The 19,914-nt window shown below is 38.8% G+C and overlaps 1 protein-coding gene across 2 annotated transcripts in view; it reads left to right on the top strand.

Annotated features, from left to right (window-relative positions):
• The window catches only part of ZNF217 (zinc finger protein 217), a 33,615-nt gene that overhangs the window by 1,400 nt on the left and 12,301 nt on the right, over positions 1–19,914 (top strand). Inside the window, exons 1-2 of one of the 2 annotated variants that reach the window (XM_033153572.1) lie at positions 1,701–2,177; positions 17,622–19,388. In XM_033153572.1, coding sequence (XP_033009463.1) covers positions 17,987–19,388 — 1,402 coding nt within the window. In that variant the 5' untranslated portion in view covers positions 1,701–2,177; positions 17,622–17,986. Of the gene's footprint in view, positions 1–1,700; positions 2,178–17,621; positions 19,389–19,914 lie in introns of those variants that run through there. The other variant, XM_033153571.1, reaches the window with a different exon arrangement.

Here is a 19,914-nt window from a genome sequence, read left to right as displayed (position 1 = left end):
CACTTACAAATATGTTGGGGGGGGGGAGAAGAGTCATATCATTCTTCGCAATGTATTAGGCCTTGAAAAGCTTGCCTGATATGATCAGGAAGGCAGAGAAATAAAACGCCTAACTACACACTGAATAGCAGGCATTGACTTGCTGACCACTTCTGTTGGCAGCTAGGGGCTGGTTTTTGTGTCTGCAAAGGTATCTGAGCACAGTGCTCTTATAACAATGGCTTGCAAATGTTTTCTCTCGCCATGTTTTGTTACACTTCAGGGGGTCTTCTGTAGATTTGGGACTTGAGATACCTTTTTTAAAAAAAATGTTATGACTTCATGATTAGTTGTTTTCTGGATCATCATGAAAGGATTGGCTCACATAAGTAGGTTAAACTGCTTTCTTTGGAGGTGGGGGAGGGAAAGTAGGTGGAGTTTGATCCTCTCTTCTTTCCCCCCCCCCCACTAGTTTTATGTGAATTGATGAGTCAGTATTTAAGATGTGCAATAGGCATGCCAGCTTGTGATGGGACATCAGTTACTTCTTTTTATTAAGAACTCCCACTTGAGAGATTACAGTACTAAAATGTATATGTTGCATGGTTAATAAATCTGGGGGTGGGGGAAAGAGAGAGGAGAATTCCCTTGGTTTTCTTGAAGTGATGCTACTGTTGAGGCTTTATTCAGATAATCATCATGCATAACAAACAGCTGTAGCTGAGAAAATATTTGAGTGGACTATTGATCTAACATACCAAGTTATATTCCCTTCTGCAAAGTTTGTTGTTGATTTCAGTTTCACTGTGGTTGTGTGTGCATGCATTGAATTTTTGTTTTTTGGTGTTTGGAGAGAGAGAAGCGTGTTAGCCTGTTTGGAAAAACTTAGCATGTACATATAGCTATTTGATAATAGTGGTTTTTTTAAAATATAAAATAAAAATTTATAAGTTTGATTCAATTATGTCTTCATCGCTTTGGAGCTGGTTGAATGACTTGACATGAGATTAGGTGCAACAAAAGAGAAGGCAGGGGAACAACAGCTGCCTTCCAGTTCTGAGGCACTATTGCTCTTAGCAGGAAGGCATTTTATCTTTTAGTGCTGTGTTGTCAGGTTTAAATGTTAAATATTTATATTCCTGTGAAAGGTTGTTAGACTACACTTGTGTGTAAAAAAAAAAAGAAGCACACACAAACCATGCATTTACTAGACCCTTAAGAAAAAAAAAAGATGGCTTATATTTCTGCCTTTACCGCAGCCTGTTTAAGATCTGATGTTAAAATACCAAATCATCCCAACTTTTAGCTCAACTTATTTTTTGGCTCTGAAAAGAGCCACCACTAGTTTGTACTTGCTTGGCTGCTGTGTGGTAAGAACTTTTTAAGGTGTGGCTTTAATGGCAGCTGACGATTCTTGCTGAGAAACAAGTCTTATTTTTGGTACGTGTCTCTATGGAAATTCTATGTGAGGCAAAATTGCAACATTGAATGTCCCCTTTAAAGGGGGGGGGGAGAATTTATATTGTCCACTGAATAGCTCTTCCTTAGAGGAAATAAAGACCAGTACTGAAAACTTCCTCCCAAGTTACATATACAGCATACATATTTCAAAGTACTGTATGGGTAGCTTTTCTATAAAGGTTCAACATAAATAACTTTCTCATGACCTATAGACATTGGGGTTTTCTGGTTGGTGTTGTTGTTCCAAACCACAGCATGTCTTATAATGGTAACCCATTTTAGAGTAGATGGGAAGCCATTTCCTGGATTTGTTTTAATTAAGCAGTGTTATTTATAAATTTGTGGTTCTTAAAAAGTGCCATAGCAAAGGGAGGCTATATTTATAGGGGTTTTAAGAGGATTGCTACTGACTCCTTCAACAGAAATTGCATTAGATTCCAGATGGAGAGCTATTGGATAGCTTGGAATATCTCCTTTGTTTTGGTGGAGACTGGCAAGGCAAGGGGGTGGCGATATGAGTGGAAAAAAGGTACTCTGCACTATTCTTTCACATTTGTTTGTTTCATTTAGGGCTTCTTTGAAAAACTCTCTGGCTCTCAAACACTTAGCTGCATTACTTAAGACTGTTGCTATACTTTGCATCAATGAAATAGCATGGTTGAAGATTTTATTTGCCTCCTATATGTACAAGATCAAAGTGAAAAGCACGTCCCTGATCCTAATCGTGTTGCTTGAAAGTAAGTCCTACTGCTATTAGTGTGGTATAATTCCAAGCAGTATGTTCAGCATCAAGGTGCAAATTATTGCCTGTTTGCTTGGAAAAATGGTTGAAAATGAAATTACAGATCTCATTTGACTTTCAGTATGGTAGCAGCTGTGTAAAACCGAGACTTTGTAATTAGGCTTTTATAGGCCAGGGAAGCACTGTAGTGATAAATATGGCCTAGTTTTAAAAATATCTAAAATAGAAAATTTCACTGCTTCTATGCCAGGTATGGCAAAATGTTGTTCATACCACACACAAAAAAAACCACATTCTATTTGCGATTGAAGGACTTCTCTCTGCTCTTTACCTATAGTTAAAATGACTAAGCTTTCCTATCTTTAGGCAAATTTGAAAGAGAAGCTTGACCTTTGAGTTTACTTGCTTCCACAGAGATTCAGATGATTAAATAAGTAAGGCTATTGGACTGTCATTTACTTATTTATCTCATGTCATCCTTCCCAGTTCAACCTAGTATTTAAATGTAGAAAATCAGCAAAATTTCTGCCACAGCAGGGCTGCCATTACTAAGCTTACAAGCCCTCCTTTATTCTCATTCTCTTGATTAGAACATCAGGAGTCCAATACAATTGCCCCCCTTCACATAATTACATTTGCTACGCCTTTGGCATAAAAGATATTCATTCATTATGAACACTTTTTGAGCATTTTTAATGACACTCAAATCTGTGTAAGGTTCTAGCAAATAAAAATTAGCAGATGAATAATACAGAAAAGTATAAGAAGGTTGGATCCTATCATTGGAGATTTGTAACCACTTACAGTATTTGAATTGGAGGAAACATGTTTGTATAATGTCTTTTGTAATCAAGTTTTTGGACCTTAGAAATTGGGTGAGTAATCTGTGCAGTTTGTGTGTGTAAATGTGGATTAACAATTGTAAATTGAAGTTTACTAGCCCAAAGTTAGTGAGCTGGTAGCATTTATATTCTTGTTCCCAATCTGGGGCCACATGTGGTTGTTCTTTAAAAGTATGTTTTGTAGTTTATCAGCAGTTAGCTGACTTCTTGGTTTAACCTTTTTTAAATTGGTTCATAATAAAGTTAAATAACGTTTTGCTCTAAGCAAGGAATCATTGGCTCTGTCCAAGAATTGGAGGAATTCCACAAGTAGGAATTTTCTCCTTTTTTCAACCTCCTGAACTGTTCACATCAACTATATCAGAAGCTTTAATTAGCATCCTTGAATGAGATTAGTAAATAACATGTTGTGTTGCCTGTTTCTGTATGTTAGAAAAGTGGGGGGGGGGTTAGCACATAAATTGGCTCATGAGGGCATTCCACTTTTGGGGGAACAATTTCTGGCACTTTGGATAATATGACAAATCCCTTTTTGCCAGATGTGTCTCTTAGTTAGTTGGGTTGATCAAAAGGACCTCATATTGTCAACTTTAAATATTGAAAATAACAGTCAAGGTTTAGAAAGCATAGATCAGGGGTCAGCAACCTTTTCCAGCCATGGGCCGGTCCACTGTCCCTCAGACCATGTGGTGGGCCGGACTATATTTTGAAGGGAAAAAATGAATGAATTCCTGTGCCCTGCAAATAACCCAGAGATGCATATTAAATAAAAGCACACATTCTACTCATGTAAAAACACGCTGATTCCCGGACCACCCACGGGCCGGATTGAGAAAGCAATTGGGCCGGATTGAGAAAGCAATTGGGCCGCATCCGGCCCCCGGGCCTTAGGTTGCCTACCCCTGGCATAGATCTTGCATCTGATATGTATTTAGGTTGCAGTGCTATGCACACTTACATAGCTGTGAATTCCATTTAATACAGTGGAGTACGCATGCATAGGATTGCACTGTTCTTCTGGTTTTGCTTCAGACACATTGGTTTGGTGTCCAGTAAATCCTGAGGGGTAGAAACTTCTAAACATTAAGTGTAGGATTGTCTTCCTAAAAAGAAACAGAGATCTCCAGAGTAGGCCAAGGTAAAGGGACCCCTGACAATTCAGTCCAGTCACGAACGACTCTGGGTTTGCGGCGCTCATCTCTCTTTACAGGCCTAGGGAGCTGGCGTTTTTCTGCTTCCGCAGACAGTTTTTATGGGTCATGTGGCCAGCATGACTAAGCTGCTTCTGGTGAAGCCTGAGCAGCGCACGGAAATGATGCCATTTACCTTCCCGCCGGAGCGGTACCTATTTATCTACTTGCACTTTGACGTGCTTTTGAACTGCTAGGTTGGGCAGGAGCTGGGACCGAGCAACGGGAGCTCACCCTGTCACGGGGATTCGAAGTGCTGACCTTTCGATCGGCAAGCCCAAGCGGCACAGTGGTTTAACCCACAGCACCACTAAATCTAGGGCAGGGACAGTGACTTGTGTTTCCTCCCCAATACTAGATATCAGAGAAGACATCATTTAGTTCTCTGATACAGTTTTATTATGTAAACATCTAATCTGAAAGCAAATTAGCATGTGATTTTTCCTTACTGGTGAATACATTTTGCTTGTAGATGTCACAATTAAACTGTAGAAAAGGTACTTGGAATTAAACCAAACTTGTTGCAACATATTTTCATATGATCCTCAAATGCATTTGAATGGAGTAAATGATGTTACCCACTGGGAAATCTTTGGCCTATACTTTTAAGGATTATTGGGCTCCTGAGCTGCACAGATGCCGTGAAGTCATAATATTCTTGGTTGTTTAACTAAATATAATTTTTGTTCTTATTAAGACTGAGTGATTATAACTATATAACTTGAAATCATGCTGCTTGATAAGTTGGTTACAACATATGCTGGGTAAGTCAGCGTTGGTGACTATTTTAACAAATGTTGGTTGTTTAGTCAAAAAACACAAATGCCAACCATTGCCTTCTTACCAAGCTCCATTATGTATGTCCCGTGTATTGTTGGATTGGTTGTAGTAGTCTTTACAAAGAAGAAACCAGCTGTATGTATTGCTAAAAATTAGTTGTACTGCAGTGCTGCTTAGCGTAGTGAATTATAAAAACCTGGGAGTTACTTCCATGTACCTTCTTTTCTTTTTCTTTTTAGTAAAACCTTGGCAATAGGTTTAGTTTTTGTTTGAAGAGTTGCAGCTAATCAGAATAGCAATAATCTTTCAGAGCTGTGGTTAATCATAGAAATTGTTTTATATTGTAAGGCTCTCAGTTAGTTGCTCATGAGTAAGCAGCCAGGACTCCGCTGTTTCCTTTAAAGACTTTATTGTGCAAACTATGTACAGTGAAGAGCTAAAAAGTTCCTGTCTGCATCAAGTGGTGTCAGTATCCGGGAATGCCCCCTTCCTGTTCTCACCCCAACAAAAGAGTTTCGGAATACGAAAACCCTGCCTTCCATCCTTTCTTTTCACCCCATGACGTCTGTGGGGCGATGGAAATTGCGTTCCCCCTGTATCGCCCTCAGGACTGTGGGAGTGCTGGGACTCTGTTGCATTCCCAGAGCCTCTACTCCCTTTCCCCTGTGAACTCTCCCCCTCCTCGCTGGATGTCTCGCTGCTCCTCTCACTACCAGAGGAGGAGCTGCTGGCAAGGTGTGACTGGGGCTCTCTGTAACATCTGGAGAGCCCTTCCACCACCTTGCACTGCATCTGGAACAGTTCCCTGACATATATTAAGTCGTGATTTCTATAGAAGTGGTTAATTTTGGTTATATGTCGGCCATGAACAAGTAAGACTGCTTACTAGGGTGAGATAGAGGAAACTTGAGAGTATATATATTCAGAAGGAAGAGTTCGGTGTTTCTTGATTTTATAGCTACAATATTTCTGTGCTTGCTGCATTCTGCAGTCAGCACAAAATGGTAGAAATTCCTAGGTGTCATATAATGTGCGAATGTTTGCCACTTCAAGTGGCACACTCAAAGACACACTCTTATCAGCTAGAGGCCCACATGATGAATGTTCTGCTGGAGTGTATCTCTTCAGACTGCAGGTGGGGGAATCAAATGGTTGAATATTTTCTCCATGTATAAAACGTTTGTGCCATGCAATTTATTTGAATATGTTATAAACTGGTTTGGCAAAACACAGAAGAAGCCAAACATAAATTCTTGCAGCTTTTCTACCTTAAGTGATATAGGTCTGGTAGCAGTATCAAAATCTGGTATTTTATACATCAGTGTTTTTCAATCTTTTTTGGGCAAAGGCACACTTGTTTCATGAAAAAAATCACGAGGCACACCACCATTAGAAAATGTTTAAAAAATTAACTCTGTGCCTATATTGACTATATATAAAGTAATTTCCCACGGCACACCAGGCAACACTGTTATACATGGCAGGCCTTAAATAGTAATGGCAGTAGTAGGATTTCTTGCTGCAATATTACACACAGCATCAGAAAGAAATTAGATACTGTTTTCCAGTTTGGGGTTTCTTTAAAACCCTTTTCACTGTTGAGAGCCTTAAATACTGGGCTGAATCATATAAAAGTTGATACCCTGCAATAAATTGATACAAATAATTTTTAGTACTTAATCCAACACTTCTGAGACATAGGATAGCTGCACATTGTCGCCATGGAGGTATTTGATTATAGAATTATTTTTGGTAGGCTAAAGCTTGATCTTATTAAAATAAAATTGCTTTATAAAGTGAGGTGTTTGAGTTAGATTAACCTTTTATAAGCAGTATTTTAAGAAAATAGATTTATTCAGAGAGTCTGAGAACTTTTTTGAGGACATAGAAATGATTAAATGCTGCCTGCTCCTATATAAGAATGAGAAACCCTAACATATGGAAACTGTAAAGAGCATTGGGCATTTACTAGGGTGCATGCTAGTAAGGGGTAGCACCTCTTCAAATGGGAGCCAGCCTGCATTCCACCCTGCCTCTGCCAACCCTGTAGCATTTACATATCTAGGATTACCAAATACTGTACTAAACATTCCTCACCACTTCAATGGATATTGTTTTTTCTTAAGCTAAGGTACTTTTAAAAAGCACCCCTTTCAAAGCTAAAGTATTGTAATGGTAGGTCTTAATGTTTTCACACATAAGGTATCTTTTCCAAATTATAGAACTCTTTAGCCTAGGCTTCGATTCTCTCAAATATGCTAATGCATACACCCAACAAAAGGCAGATACAAAAAGACAGAAGGGGTGTTTCAGCTGTTTTGTTTCTGCCCTGGGTTGGGCTGACATAACTAATTGGTCCCTACTCTGTATGTGCTTGAACTTCCAGTACTAATTAGAATGTGTTTAGTGTCCTGTTCAAAGCTGGACACAGGTAAACTCTCCATCCCAAAGATACTCCAGTGTGATAGTGCTCTTCTGTCTCAAACTTCAGATGAGAACATAGAAAGTGATTAATAAAGGATATGGGGATAAGATAATTTTTTTAAGAGATGTCTGGCAATTCTTAGGCACATTACATGCCACGAATATTTTCCCATTGTTAACTGGAAGCTACTGCATTTTTGCTGGTTTTAGTGAGATGTGTTGGTGATTCTTTGGATTGCAACCTCTTTCAATTGGGCTAGTCCTAGTGGGATTTTGGTTCCCTCCCTCTCAAATAACAGGCCCTTGAGATATATCTCAAATTATTTTCTGTAATTCTGCATCAGCATTAAAAGTAGTTTGCCAAGCAGCCCAGAGGCTGCCATTCTAGAAACATCCATCCCAAAACCCCTTGGGCATGTGAAGCAAACTGACTGGCTTCTTTGAATCCTGACCACTACGCTAAAAAGCATGAATGTGCCAGACTGAGACAACTCGGATACTGTGTAGATTGAATTGGCTCAAGTGGTGGTAATACTTGTAGAAATAATTCATTTAAAGTGTTTGCATTTAGCCAAATAGTGTGTGTAGTAGAGGGAGCAACAGCAGTGCTCCTTTCTGTGGCTACTGGGAGGGTTAACTGCCTGGGGAGAGATTCTCAAAATCCTACAAACCTTAAGACACCTTCCCATGGACTATATGATTGTGCCCTCCATATGTTAACAGCAAAAAAAGGCCCTCTCCAGTTCTGATACCCTTATGGAACTTGTGTATGGAGGATGCACATTGACAACCTATTAACACGTAAAATGTTCTTGTGGCAAAACCTGAAAATGCCCTTAAGTACCAGCATTCACTCTTTTATGGACATGCTTAGTAAAGAAAAGGAACGTAGCTTTTTCTAATGAAGACAGTGAACAATTGATATAAAATATGTGACTTTCAATTGGCTGTAGCTGCTCACGGCTGTAAAATTTGTGCCTGTGGTGATACATTACTATTCTAGCTTACTTGTAAGATCAGTACATTTTAAAATAATTTTGATGCTAAAACTATGCAGCTGTTGGAAACATTTACATTGGAGTTGGGGTCAAATGCCCAAACTTCTAGATTATTTTATTTTGATCTCTTCTGCAGCTGAAACAATATGTAGGAAGTTCTTTTTCTTACAAAATAGTTATGCTTTGTGTCCTACTGATTTTAATCTTTTGAATCAAGTATACTTTGTTTCCTATGCATACACAGGAGTTAAATAGTTCCAAAATTGGGCAGCATATATTCCATAAATAAAGTGTAGGCTGTAATACACAAAGTCCAATTTAAATGTTTCTCCCTTTTATGTGTGTGTGTATTTAAAGATCTCTGAATCATGGATCCTAGCTACAATCTAGGTATGTTATTTTACAAAATACTAGGTTGATAAAATGGAAGGAAAACTTTCAGTTGGTTTATAAACTTCTACTTCAGGTGGTTTTTCAAATGTTCTCTGATACCATTACCCAGAAATATATATTACAAAATTATATGATGATTTGAAGATTCTTAGTTTCTCTTATGTTAGAAGAAACTCAATCTGATTACTACCGGTAATTAGGTATTTAAAAATTGTAGCATCTCAAATTTAAACAGGAATTTGAATAGATGATTGTCTGTGCTCATCCAATGCAGAGTGCAAAATAGATTATCAGTTTGCATTTGTTGTCCCATTTTTGTGTGGAACACCAAGAATTTTGAATGAGCTGTGTGAAGTTGTTGTGCTGTGCCTTGCAATTTGGCTACCTTTTTACAAATGCCTCTTAATTGGTCTTGGAGTTTGTTTAATAAGGACAGAGCCTTAATAACAGCAGAGTTGAGTGTTAGACTAATGTGATGAGTTTTCCCAACTGACATTCTTCATCTACACAGTTGAACTTCTAATTAAACACCTGAATTCATATAGATACCTGCTCTGTTCACACATGGCATCTCAGTGAGTCAACACCTGTACAGAAGCCACCCAGAACTTGGAGTGTTGGCTGCTGCCTACTCACTCCAAAGTAGCCTCATCTTTTCTTGCTGAGAAGCACAAAGGACTGTGTTCCAGCTATTTTGCTTTCTGAAGCCAGCTGCTTTGCTTGCTGTTCATTCAGGAGCCAACAGGGAAGGAAAATAGTCAGGAGGCAACTTCCTTGTTCCTTTTTTATGAAAAAATGAAGCCCTACAAGAATGCCATTGTTCTTCCTCCACTGTTGCAGGTAGTATGCAACTGAACACCTGTTGCTAGGATTCACAAGTGGGAGAATTCAGATTCTGCTTGCGGGTTTCCCATTGCCATCTGGTTGGCCTTTGTAAGAACAGGATGTTGCAGTAAATGGCCTTGATCTGGAAGGCTGAAACAGAGTGTTTGGCTTAAAGATTGTCGTGTGAAGAGAGTATAGAGAGGTAAAGCATATTTCCTCATGAAACTGAAGCAACAGTAAAATGTAAAACTGCTGTTTCATTAAAGCTTATTATTGCAAGATGCATTATGGTGTCATGGTCCCTTAACACTTAAACAGGAAAATTGGAAGTGCTGCAATGCCAGGTCAAAATTAAGCTACAATATAAAAATGCAGTCTGGTCTGTAGAACTCTCTCAGACAAGAGTGGTCTGCAATAACATACATTGGTTATGTTTTATGAAGGTACCACAGTCTGGATTCACTTCTGTTTTCACAAAATACCCTATATTTAAAGCCTTCTAGCAGTTGGACTATTATGTTAATAAAAGATATATCTTCATATATTATATGTATATTTTTTAACAACCAGAGAAGAAGAAAATAGATTTGAATACTGTCAAGTAGAATTGAAAATTCGTAAGGTATTTTTGATCTTTCTGTCCTTCCCCCTGCCCTACAAATGGTAGACATGAGATTACAAGGAGGACTTTCAGGCTCATGTTATTCAACAAAAAGAAGCACACAGAGGTCTGTTCAGCTATCGGAGAAATATGAGCAATGTAGTTTTGCATCTAGCTTAAGATTTAAGGGCCTACTGACATGAATGGTTTCTAAGGTAATGCCTGTAAACACAATTATATTGTTCACAAAGAAAAGTCAGTTGACTGGTGTACAGAGAGAAAATATAGCACACATCTGCCAATGTTTGTTGCACTTAAGTAACAAAAAACCAAAACAAAAAAACAGCCATTATCCTTGTTGGATGAAGTTATTAAGAAAATATTGATATTTTTCATTACTAGGATTTGCTGGTAGCTTTTTAAATACATGATGGATTTAATGTGCAGTTATCACAGGACAGACATAAATTCAATATATGAAAGTGTTTCTGTTAGTTATGAAGTCAAGGGAAATGATACAAAACAAGAATTAACTGTTGGACAGGATTGCCGTAGATACATGTCTGAAAACCACTAGGGATTATTGGTTCCCTGTGAGGAAAAAGGAGCAGTTCAAACTGCTTTTTAAAAAAAGTTGCATGTCATACATACTACATTTTATATATGAGCACAAATGTGTATTACACAGGAGTTTAATTGACAGGAATAGGCATGATCCTGTGCCTTGTGTGCACACAGGAATACTGTATGATGAAAATGGGGTAGTGAAACTTTTTTTTTCAAAACTATATCCATTCTAGCTAGTTGAATAGCACCTTTAAAAACAACAACACACATTTATGGGCATCATACAGTGAGTTGGGCATGGGAACTTTTCAGTTTGGGCTATGATCCCAAGGCATTCCCATGACTGACCCTGTAATGTAGAAAAAGCTCACATACTGTAGGTAGGTTAAGTGGGTCCAGAAATCCAGATGTCATGTCTGCATGGGCAACTCATCATACCCCCAGGATTTATAGCACAAGGATTCCTTTCCATCTGCTCACCCACCCTCTCTTGTGTATTTCCTAGAACGCATTAGTTTCTATTGTTCTCCAAAGCATGGTGTAAAGTGAAAGGAAAGACCCTTCCCCTCCCCTCTACGTGCCAAAGGCCTTTGTGTGGGGGTTGGAGGCTCCTGCAGTACTGGAATTTAGGTTATAGAGAGGAAGAAGCGGTGCTGATCTCTCTTGCTGCTTCTGCCACTTCCCATCATGATGTGAACTTCTACCTTCAGAGAACTTGGGGATCTTGACTCCACACCCTTGATGCTTAGCACAGTTGCTGAAGGGTTCAGTGGGCCTTGATTCCCAGTGATAGGCAAACTCTTTCCTAACTTGAAAGTAGTCACACGGTATACTGTAGTTTTAAATATGTTAACTCAAATTCTCTGGTTTTTTAAAAAGGAACAATTTAACCTATCTGCATGGTGATGGTGGTTTTGGCACTGTTGCCTTTAGAGAAAGAAAGTTCTGTAGCTTTTCATGGGTGAATGTTCAACAAAATGAGGAAAGAAGATGATCCAAATTTGTCCTAATTGTGGTTTTTTGGACACACACATTTTTTAAAAAAAGGTACAGTCTTGTTCCTCATCTGGTATACAGTCTGCATTGTAGACTGTTCTGTTTCCAAATATAGACTGACATCTCCCATTGGTTTCTATCATTCTCCAAAGCCTGTTTACTATGCTTAAAGTGAACACTGGATCTTGAAGCTACAAGAAATTCTCATGTTGGTTTATTTTCTATGGTCAATTTTCAGTACAGTCCGTGGTATGCTTGGGTGTCATTTCCGCATAAAAAGCTCAGTTCCTGCTCCTAAAAGCTTCCTGTCTGGAAAGTGTGGGAGATGATCTGGGGTCGCTGTCTGATCATTTCATTCGTCATATCTTCCCTCTTTATGACTTGTTATCTGCTCGGTGTTAAAATGAAGCGGTTTGCACCAGAAGCGGTTTAGTCATGCTGGCCACATGACCAGGAAAGCTGTCTATGGACAAACACCGGCTCCCTCAGCCTGAAAGCGAGATGAGCGCCGCAACCCCATAATCACCTTTGACTGGACTTAACCATCCAGGGGTCCTCTATCTTTACCTATACTAAATGTAGTGTGTGTACACGTGCCAATTTTGGAAGTGGCAATTTGGTTTTAAAGGGCTTTGGTTTTTCATGCTTACTTCTTTGACTGCAAGAATGGAGCTTCTGAACCCTAGAGTTACATCCAATACCCCATGTGGAAAATCTGATCAAGGATTTATGAGTTGCAGGTTCAGAAGACACTGAAACGAGTTGTGAAACTCCAGGTGCCTTGGGTGTTGCTTCTGTAGTATCTAGAACATTTAGATTTCATTTTTTTTATATAAATTTTTTTATTGTTTTATCATGAAACAACACAAAGACAACATTAAACATTCATAAACATAAAAGAGAAAAAACATAATAAACATTCAACAATAAAAAACACAACATAAACATACCAAAAAGAGAAAACTTATACAAACCTTACCATCTTATCTTTGTTTCTCTACTTATTTCTACTTCTTAGGGGGACTTCCCCTGGTCCCTCCTCTGTCTTCAAAACCATATATAGTCTTTGGGTAGCTTCCTTTCTTTTCCCATTAACTTATACTCAATATCCTAATGTTCTTTAGATTTATCTACATCATTATATTTCTTAACTTATATTCTATATCTTAATACTTTCTTGTACAAATATGTCTATCACATCAAAAATTTCTTTTACACCATTGTAACTAACCTTAAACTTCTAAAGCCGGTTCTTCTATATATTTCTGCTCAAATATTCAAACGTTCAATTTAGCATATTTAAGTAAATAGTCCTTAAATTTCTTCCAGTCTTGCGACACCTTCTCCTCCCTCTGGTCTCGGATTCTGGCGGTCAGGTCTGCGAGCTCCATATACTCCATCAGCTTCATCTGCCATTCTTCAATTGTCGGTATCTCTTCACCCTTCCAAATTCTTGCCAATAGGATTCTAGCCGCTGTCGTGGCATACATAAAGAAAACTCTATCCTGACTGGGTATCTCTTCATTGGTCATGCTCAAAAGGAATGCCTCTGGTTTCTTGCAAAAGGTAATTTTCATTACCTTCTTGAGCTCATTATAAATCTTATCCCAGAAGGCCTTCACCCCTGAACACGACCACCACATATGATAAAAGGTACCTTTCGAGGATTTACATTTCCAACACACATCCGACATTTTGGAATTCATTCTAGCTAACTTAACTGGTGTCAGATACCATCTGTATATCATTTTCATTACATTTTCTCTTAAGCTATTACATGCAGTAAAATTGATACCTTTCTGCCACAATCTCTCCCAGTCATCCATCATAATATTATGACCCACATCTTTTGCCCAGTCTATCATTGTTGATTTAACCAATTCATCTTTCGTATGCCACTCTAGCAACAAATTGTACATTTTGGAAAGGTTTTTAGAGTTCGATTCGATCAGTTCTGTTTCCAGTTTTGATTTTTCCACTTGAAAACCAATTTTTTTGTCTAATTTGAATGTTTCATGTACCTGGTGATATTGCAGCCAGTCAGGGACTTGACTTTTAACTTGATCGTAACTTTTCAACTTAAACGAGTCCCCTTCCTGCTGCAATATGTCCATATATCGTAGCCAACTTGCAGACATGTTTGGTCTCTTATAGGCCTTGGCCTCCACTGGAGATATCCATCTAGGAGTCTTTCTCTCCAATAAATCCTTATACCTGATCCAGACCTGATACAGAGATTTTCTAATTATATGACTTTTGAAAGTTCTGTGGATTTTAACTTTGTCATACCAAAGGTATGCATGCCAGCCAAACATATTATCGTGTCCTTCCAAGTCCAAGACATCTACATTCTCTAATTTAAACCAGTCTTTCAGCCAGCAAAAGGCCGCTGCTTCAAAGTAGAGTCTTAAATCCGGCAGGGCAAAGCCTCCTCTTTCTTTGGAGTCTGTCAAAATCTTAAACTTGATTCTCGGCTTTTTGCCCTGCCAAATAAACTTCGATAAGTCCTTTTGCCATATCTTAAAACAGTCCATTTTATCCAGAATTGGTATGGCTTGGAATAAAAACAGCATCCTTGGTAGGACATTCATTTTGATCGCTGCTATTCTTCCCATTAACGAGAGTTTCAATCTTGTCCATATCTCCAGATCTTTCTTTATCTCTATCCACAGTTTTTCATAATTGTCTTTGTACAGGTTCACATTTTTTGCTGTGAGATTGATTCCTAGATATTTTACCGATTTAACAAAATTGAGGCCTGTGCCATTTTGTAGTCTTTGTATCTGTTCTGCACTCATATTTTTGCTTAAAACCTTGGTTTTCTGTTTATTTAGTTTGAAGCCAGCTACATGTCCAAATTGTTCAATTAATTCCAAAGCTTTGGGGACACTGCTTTCCGGTTCTTGTAGGGATAGCATCAAATCGTCTGCGAAGGCGCGTAATTTATATTCTTTCTCTCCCACCCTAATTCCTTTTATCTTAGAACATTTAGATTTCAAACCACAAGGAATTTGTGGTGTGCCTGCATGTTTGGCATGGTCATTTTAGATTTGGAAATTGTTCCAGTGTCTACCATTTTTTAATACAGTACTGACAAATAAATTCTAGCTGCACTGGGATCCATGGAACTGAAAGTGAAGAGACATTACATCTAGAATAGACATCAAGCATGTAATGGAAGGATGGGGAACCTGTGTTCTTCAAGGGGCTTGGTAGACATAATGCTATTAACAACTGGCATCTCTTGGTTTAATCAGGAGAAGCCATGTGGTGGTGTGCTTATAAATGTCCGACTAGGACTTGGGAGTCATGGGTTCAGATCCCCGGTCAAGTCATGAAACTCACTCTTGACTTGGGTCAAATTCTCATATCCTTAACAGGGTTGTCGTGAGGATGAAGTGAGGGTGGAAGAACCAAGTACCTTGAGCTCCTTGGAGGAAATGTGTGATATAAATGTAGCATTTCTTACTACTGTAATGTTTTGGATTGTGAGTGAAGACAAACTTGGTACGCTTGGAGGGAATGCATTGTGTAGTGTGGTTGCACACTGTGGTGTCTACACCAGTCCTGTGTCAGCATTTCACTTTATTTAACAAAGTACAGTATACTGCTTAACTGTAAATAACATCTTTAAATGGTTTACAAAGAATATGAAACATAGAATCGGAAGGGACCATGGGGGTCATCTAGTTCAACCCCTGTCTATTAGGGGGTGCCGGTGCTTTTTAAAGTAACACAAAACTCTCCTCCCCCCATCTTGGAGAGGAGTAGAAAGCTGAACCGTGTATAAATACTAGTAAATAGGGATAAAATTGGTCCCTGTTAAACGGCATATGCTGGTGTATTGTGGTGACTGTGACTTGGAGACAAGTTGGTAGTCTTCTGTTCAGTCATTATGAAATCATTAGGTGGACACCAGGAAGACAAAACAAAACAAAATAAAAAAAATCCTTCCAGTAGCACCTTAGAGACCAACTAAGTTTGTTCTTGGTATGAGCTTTCGTGTGCATGCACACTTCTTCAGATAACGCCAACAAGGCTACCTACCTACTCTTTCCAACCTCTGCCGCTCCACTCTCACCATTTTGTTTGCTTTTATAGTTGTAACCTTTGTGTGGTATACACCGCCTGCCCCCCTTTTTTATACAAAAGTAGAGTTTATAAATATTTAAATACATTATTAAATGGCGATAATAATAGTGACCCATCTCATAGGGTTATTTAGACAAGAGTTAAGCCGAAGTACCGGTACTTTGAAATCCCATTTTATTTCTGCCAAAATGCAGCCCTTACAACTTGTTGAGCTTTTCTTTTCTTTTCTTAAATCAGAAATAAGTGTGCCTTAAAAGCTGGATTACCAGGTCTACTGGACCAATGAAATTAGAATAATTTTTTTTTTTTATTCTACTTGCTTCTCACTTGAGATTTAAACATGTTATTGCTTACAATGGATCACCAAAATGCAGCTGCTTGGAAGAGTTTTATTTTAGGGCTAACATAGTCTTAGTCTCTTATCTGGTAGGTCTGCTACTGATGGTGCTGTTAAGTAATCCAAAGGGTAGGAACTCCATTTGCTGAGTTGGCTGCCTGTTGAAGTAGCAGCAGACAGTGTAGCTTCAAAATGGCTGCCAGATGGGCACTATCCACAGCAGATGTTGCATATAGTCAGAATAAGAGCTTTACTCACACTTTAAATTAATATTAAAAGTTCAACCATTTTTGCAAGGTGAGGGCTCGTATAAAACAAGCCAGATTGTTTGGGTGTAATACAGCGGAATGGAATTCTGCTTCACCTGACTTTTTCAGCCAGAATGAAAATGTAGACTTAGGATTTTGGAGGCGAAAGAACTTTAGTAACAATCCTTACTAGATTTCTTTCACTGAAGCAGCTTCCTCCCTATGAATATAAAAGCATGATGTGAGTGTTAACAGTAACTCCCTAGGGCAGGTTCCTCGCAGAAATTAGTAACTTCCTTTGACAGTTGCATCATTTTAAAGATAACTATGTATTGAAATCTGAATTCAATAGCTGTGTTATACTTACTTAATTGTGGAATACACAGAATTGTTTTTTAGACGTGCCTGGACAAACTGTTAGCTGTAGTTGCAGTTGTTTTTAAATGAGTATTCATAGACATCTAGCAAGAATAATGTTGTTTGGACTAAATGTGTGTGTTTTGCAATAATTTTAAAAGGGAGAAGTCACTTTTTATAAGACAGCCTTAAATATTAGCAATAAAAAATTACTAGCATGCCAAAAAATAAGACAAAAGAAATACCTGCCCACTTTGAACTCTGCAAAAGGAGCTTGGTAGGATAGATAGGTGGTCAAACTCTTGTGAATAAAAATCAGGCTGAGGAGGCATTAAGTGTTTCCTGCTCCTCTGCCCTCCTGCTTGATTTCTGTGCTAGTCGCAGACAAAAGGGCTTTGCCTCCTTTTTTGCCAGCTCATAAATGCAGTAGACTGGACAAGGAGAAATGCTTCACTCTGTCCCTTTTCCATAAGCCCTGCTGCATTTCTATGCTGGGTGGAGAGAAATGACCTTCACTTTCTCCAGCATAGAAGCCTAGTAATACACATATTTTCCTCTAAGCTGTAATTTCTTTTATGGAATTCCATACATTTTCCTCCCTGACATTCTTGGTTATCTATGGTGACTTAAGGGAGTAGTTTATTACTTAATCTGAATACTGGTAGCAATATAAAACATGAATAAATCATATAGAATATACTAGTTTAATCTCTTGTTTTTAAACAAAAGTATTTTATTATATCCATGTTTCCTTAGTTAATGTTTGTGTGTTAAATCTTTTCTCCATAGGTGGTGAATTTTTTGGTGCTGCTAAACCATTTCCATATTTCTTTGGGATTAAGAAGACCTGGATTTTTTACATGGGGAGATATATGCAGGCTAGTTTCTTTGAAGTTTAAATGAACTGAAAAGGCTTCATGGAGAGTATAAACAGTCCAATACCTTCATTGGAGAACTGATGGGGCACTTTTATAAATAGTTTGTATTGCGTGAGGATCTCTACCCCTACCGATGAGCAAAAACATTCAACAAACTTCTCTTGATGGTCCTCTGGGCTTGGACATTTGCGAGTAAATAGGTGGAAAGCCACTGAAGTGGCCTTAATCTCCAAAACAAAAAACGCCTAGAATCCATGTTAACATCTTCAAAGGAATATGCCTACTCAACCTCTTTTAGCATATATGGATGGACCAGATGGCATAGCAAGTACTGTTGGTTCACGTATGGAGAACAATGATGCCACTATGCCAATAAAAGGGGCCAACACAATCTCGTACAAGAACTTGCAAGACAAGTTCTTAATGCAAGGGGAAGGATGCATGCCTTTGGATTGCATGTTTTGTGATCAGACTTTCAAGCACCCAGAAGATCTTGGTAAGCATGTCTTAATGCAGCACAGGCCAACACTCTGTGAACCAGCAGTTCTGCGTGTAGAAGCAGAATACCTTAGCCATCTTGATAAAGGACAAGTGAAAACAGACTTGCCACCCTCAGATGCCAATGAAAAGGATAGCCAAGATTTCAGTTGCGTGGTTTGTGGACAAACATTTGAGGAGGCATATGATGTTGAGACCCACATGAGAAAGCACAAGGACTCTTTCACTTACTGGTGCAGTGTTTGTGGGAGGAGATTTAAGGAGCCATGGTTCCTCAAAAATCACATGAGAACACATACTGGTAAGCCTGGTTCTAGAAGCAAGACACCTCAAGGATCAGAGAGTCCTATAACCATAAATGAGGTTGTACAGGACCAAGTAACTGAAAGTATTACATCGCCTTACAAAATCTGCATGGTTTGTGGCTTTCTATTTCAGAATAAGGAAAGTTTAATTGAGCACAGTAAAGTACATACCAAAGATTCAGTAGCCAGTGATGATGGCTCACAAGCTGACCCAGGTGACAAAGGAAATGGATCGCCCAGGGAAGAGTTTTTGCAGTTTTTAAACTTAAAACCACGTATGCCTCCTAGCGATAAAAAGCAAGTAAAGCCTGTGAAATGGATAGCAGAGTTAGATCCGTTCAGTACATATCAGGCATGGCAACTGGCTACCAAAGGGAAAATTGCAACTGGCCATGGGCAAGTGAAAGAGCCAGGGCATGAAGGAAGTACAGACAATGATGACTCCTCTTCTGATAAAGAAGAGCTTGGGGAAATTTGGAATGCAAACAAAGCAAGCCAAATTGAAAGCACGGGGAAGATCAAGGCAAGCAAAAGTGGAAGTTTCACAGCGATTGGTAATATACCACAAGACAAATTCAAATATCCTGGCCGTGAAGTGCCTTCTATGGAGATGGATTCAAAATTGTCCCAGAACAAAGACAAGCCCACACATTGTTCAGAGTGTGGCAAAGCCTTTCGAACTTACCACCAGCTTGTCCTTCACTCAAGAGTACATAAAAGAGACCGAAAGAATGACTTAGAAGCCAGCTCTGTTGAAGGAAAGCAGCCAAGAGCATGCCTTACAGATGTCGGGACTGTGGATGAGAATGGAGTAGGAGAGCGAGGGGAAGGAGGCTCTGAAGATGGATCAGAGGATGGACTAATAGAGACCTTAGGTAAGAGCTACTAAGAAGTTTGATTCCTTTTTAGCTCACTTGTTTTGTTCACGTATACATTATCTAAACCACATTGATTACTGACAGATTTTTGCTAGCAATGCTATATTAACACCCTTCTTCCTAGGTGCAGGTACTCAGCATTTTGCTGCTTAAAAGTCATGGCATAATTCCTTTCTTGTAAGTGCACTTAAGGGAAGGATGCTTGTGTAATCCTTTGTACAGCATGTTCCATGTACACATGACTGCATCTTGCCATTTCTAGCAATATTCAGGCCTGTAGTTCAGGATAGTATAATTGAGCACTTGCCATTCTGTTGATGGCTGAATGACTTTTGTTTCTTTGCCATGAAACCTGGAGAAACTTCGTTGTTTCTCAATTCTTTGCCAACTGGTACTGAGCTTCAAGCACTATAGGGACAAGTTTGCGTGTGTGTGTGCGCGTTCGCACACACATATGTTCATGATCATTTAGGTTGTTGTGTCATTAGTGCATAGTTGCTAGTGCATTAATTTTTAAAATATG

This window comes from Lacerta agilis, chromosome 6, assembly GCF_009819535.1.
Source record: "Lacerta agilis isolate rLacAgi1 chromosome 6, rLacAgi1.pri, whole genome shotgun sequence".
In the NCBI taxonomy this organism is placed as follows: domain Eukaryota; kingdom Metazoa; phylum Chordata; class Lepidosauria; order Squamata; family Lacertidae; genus Lacerta; species Lacerta agilis.
This window is presented reverse-complemented; position numbering and strand designations above follow the sequence as displayed.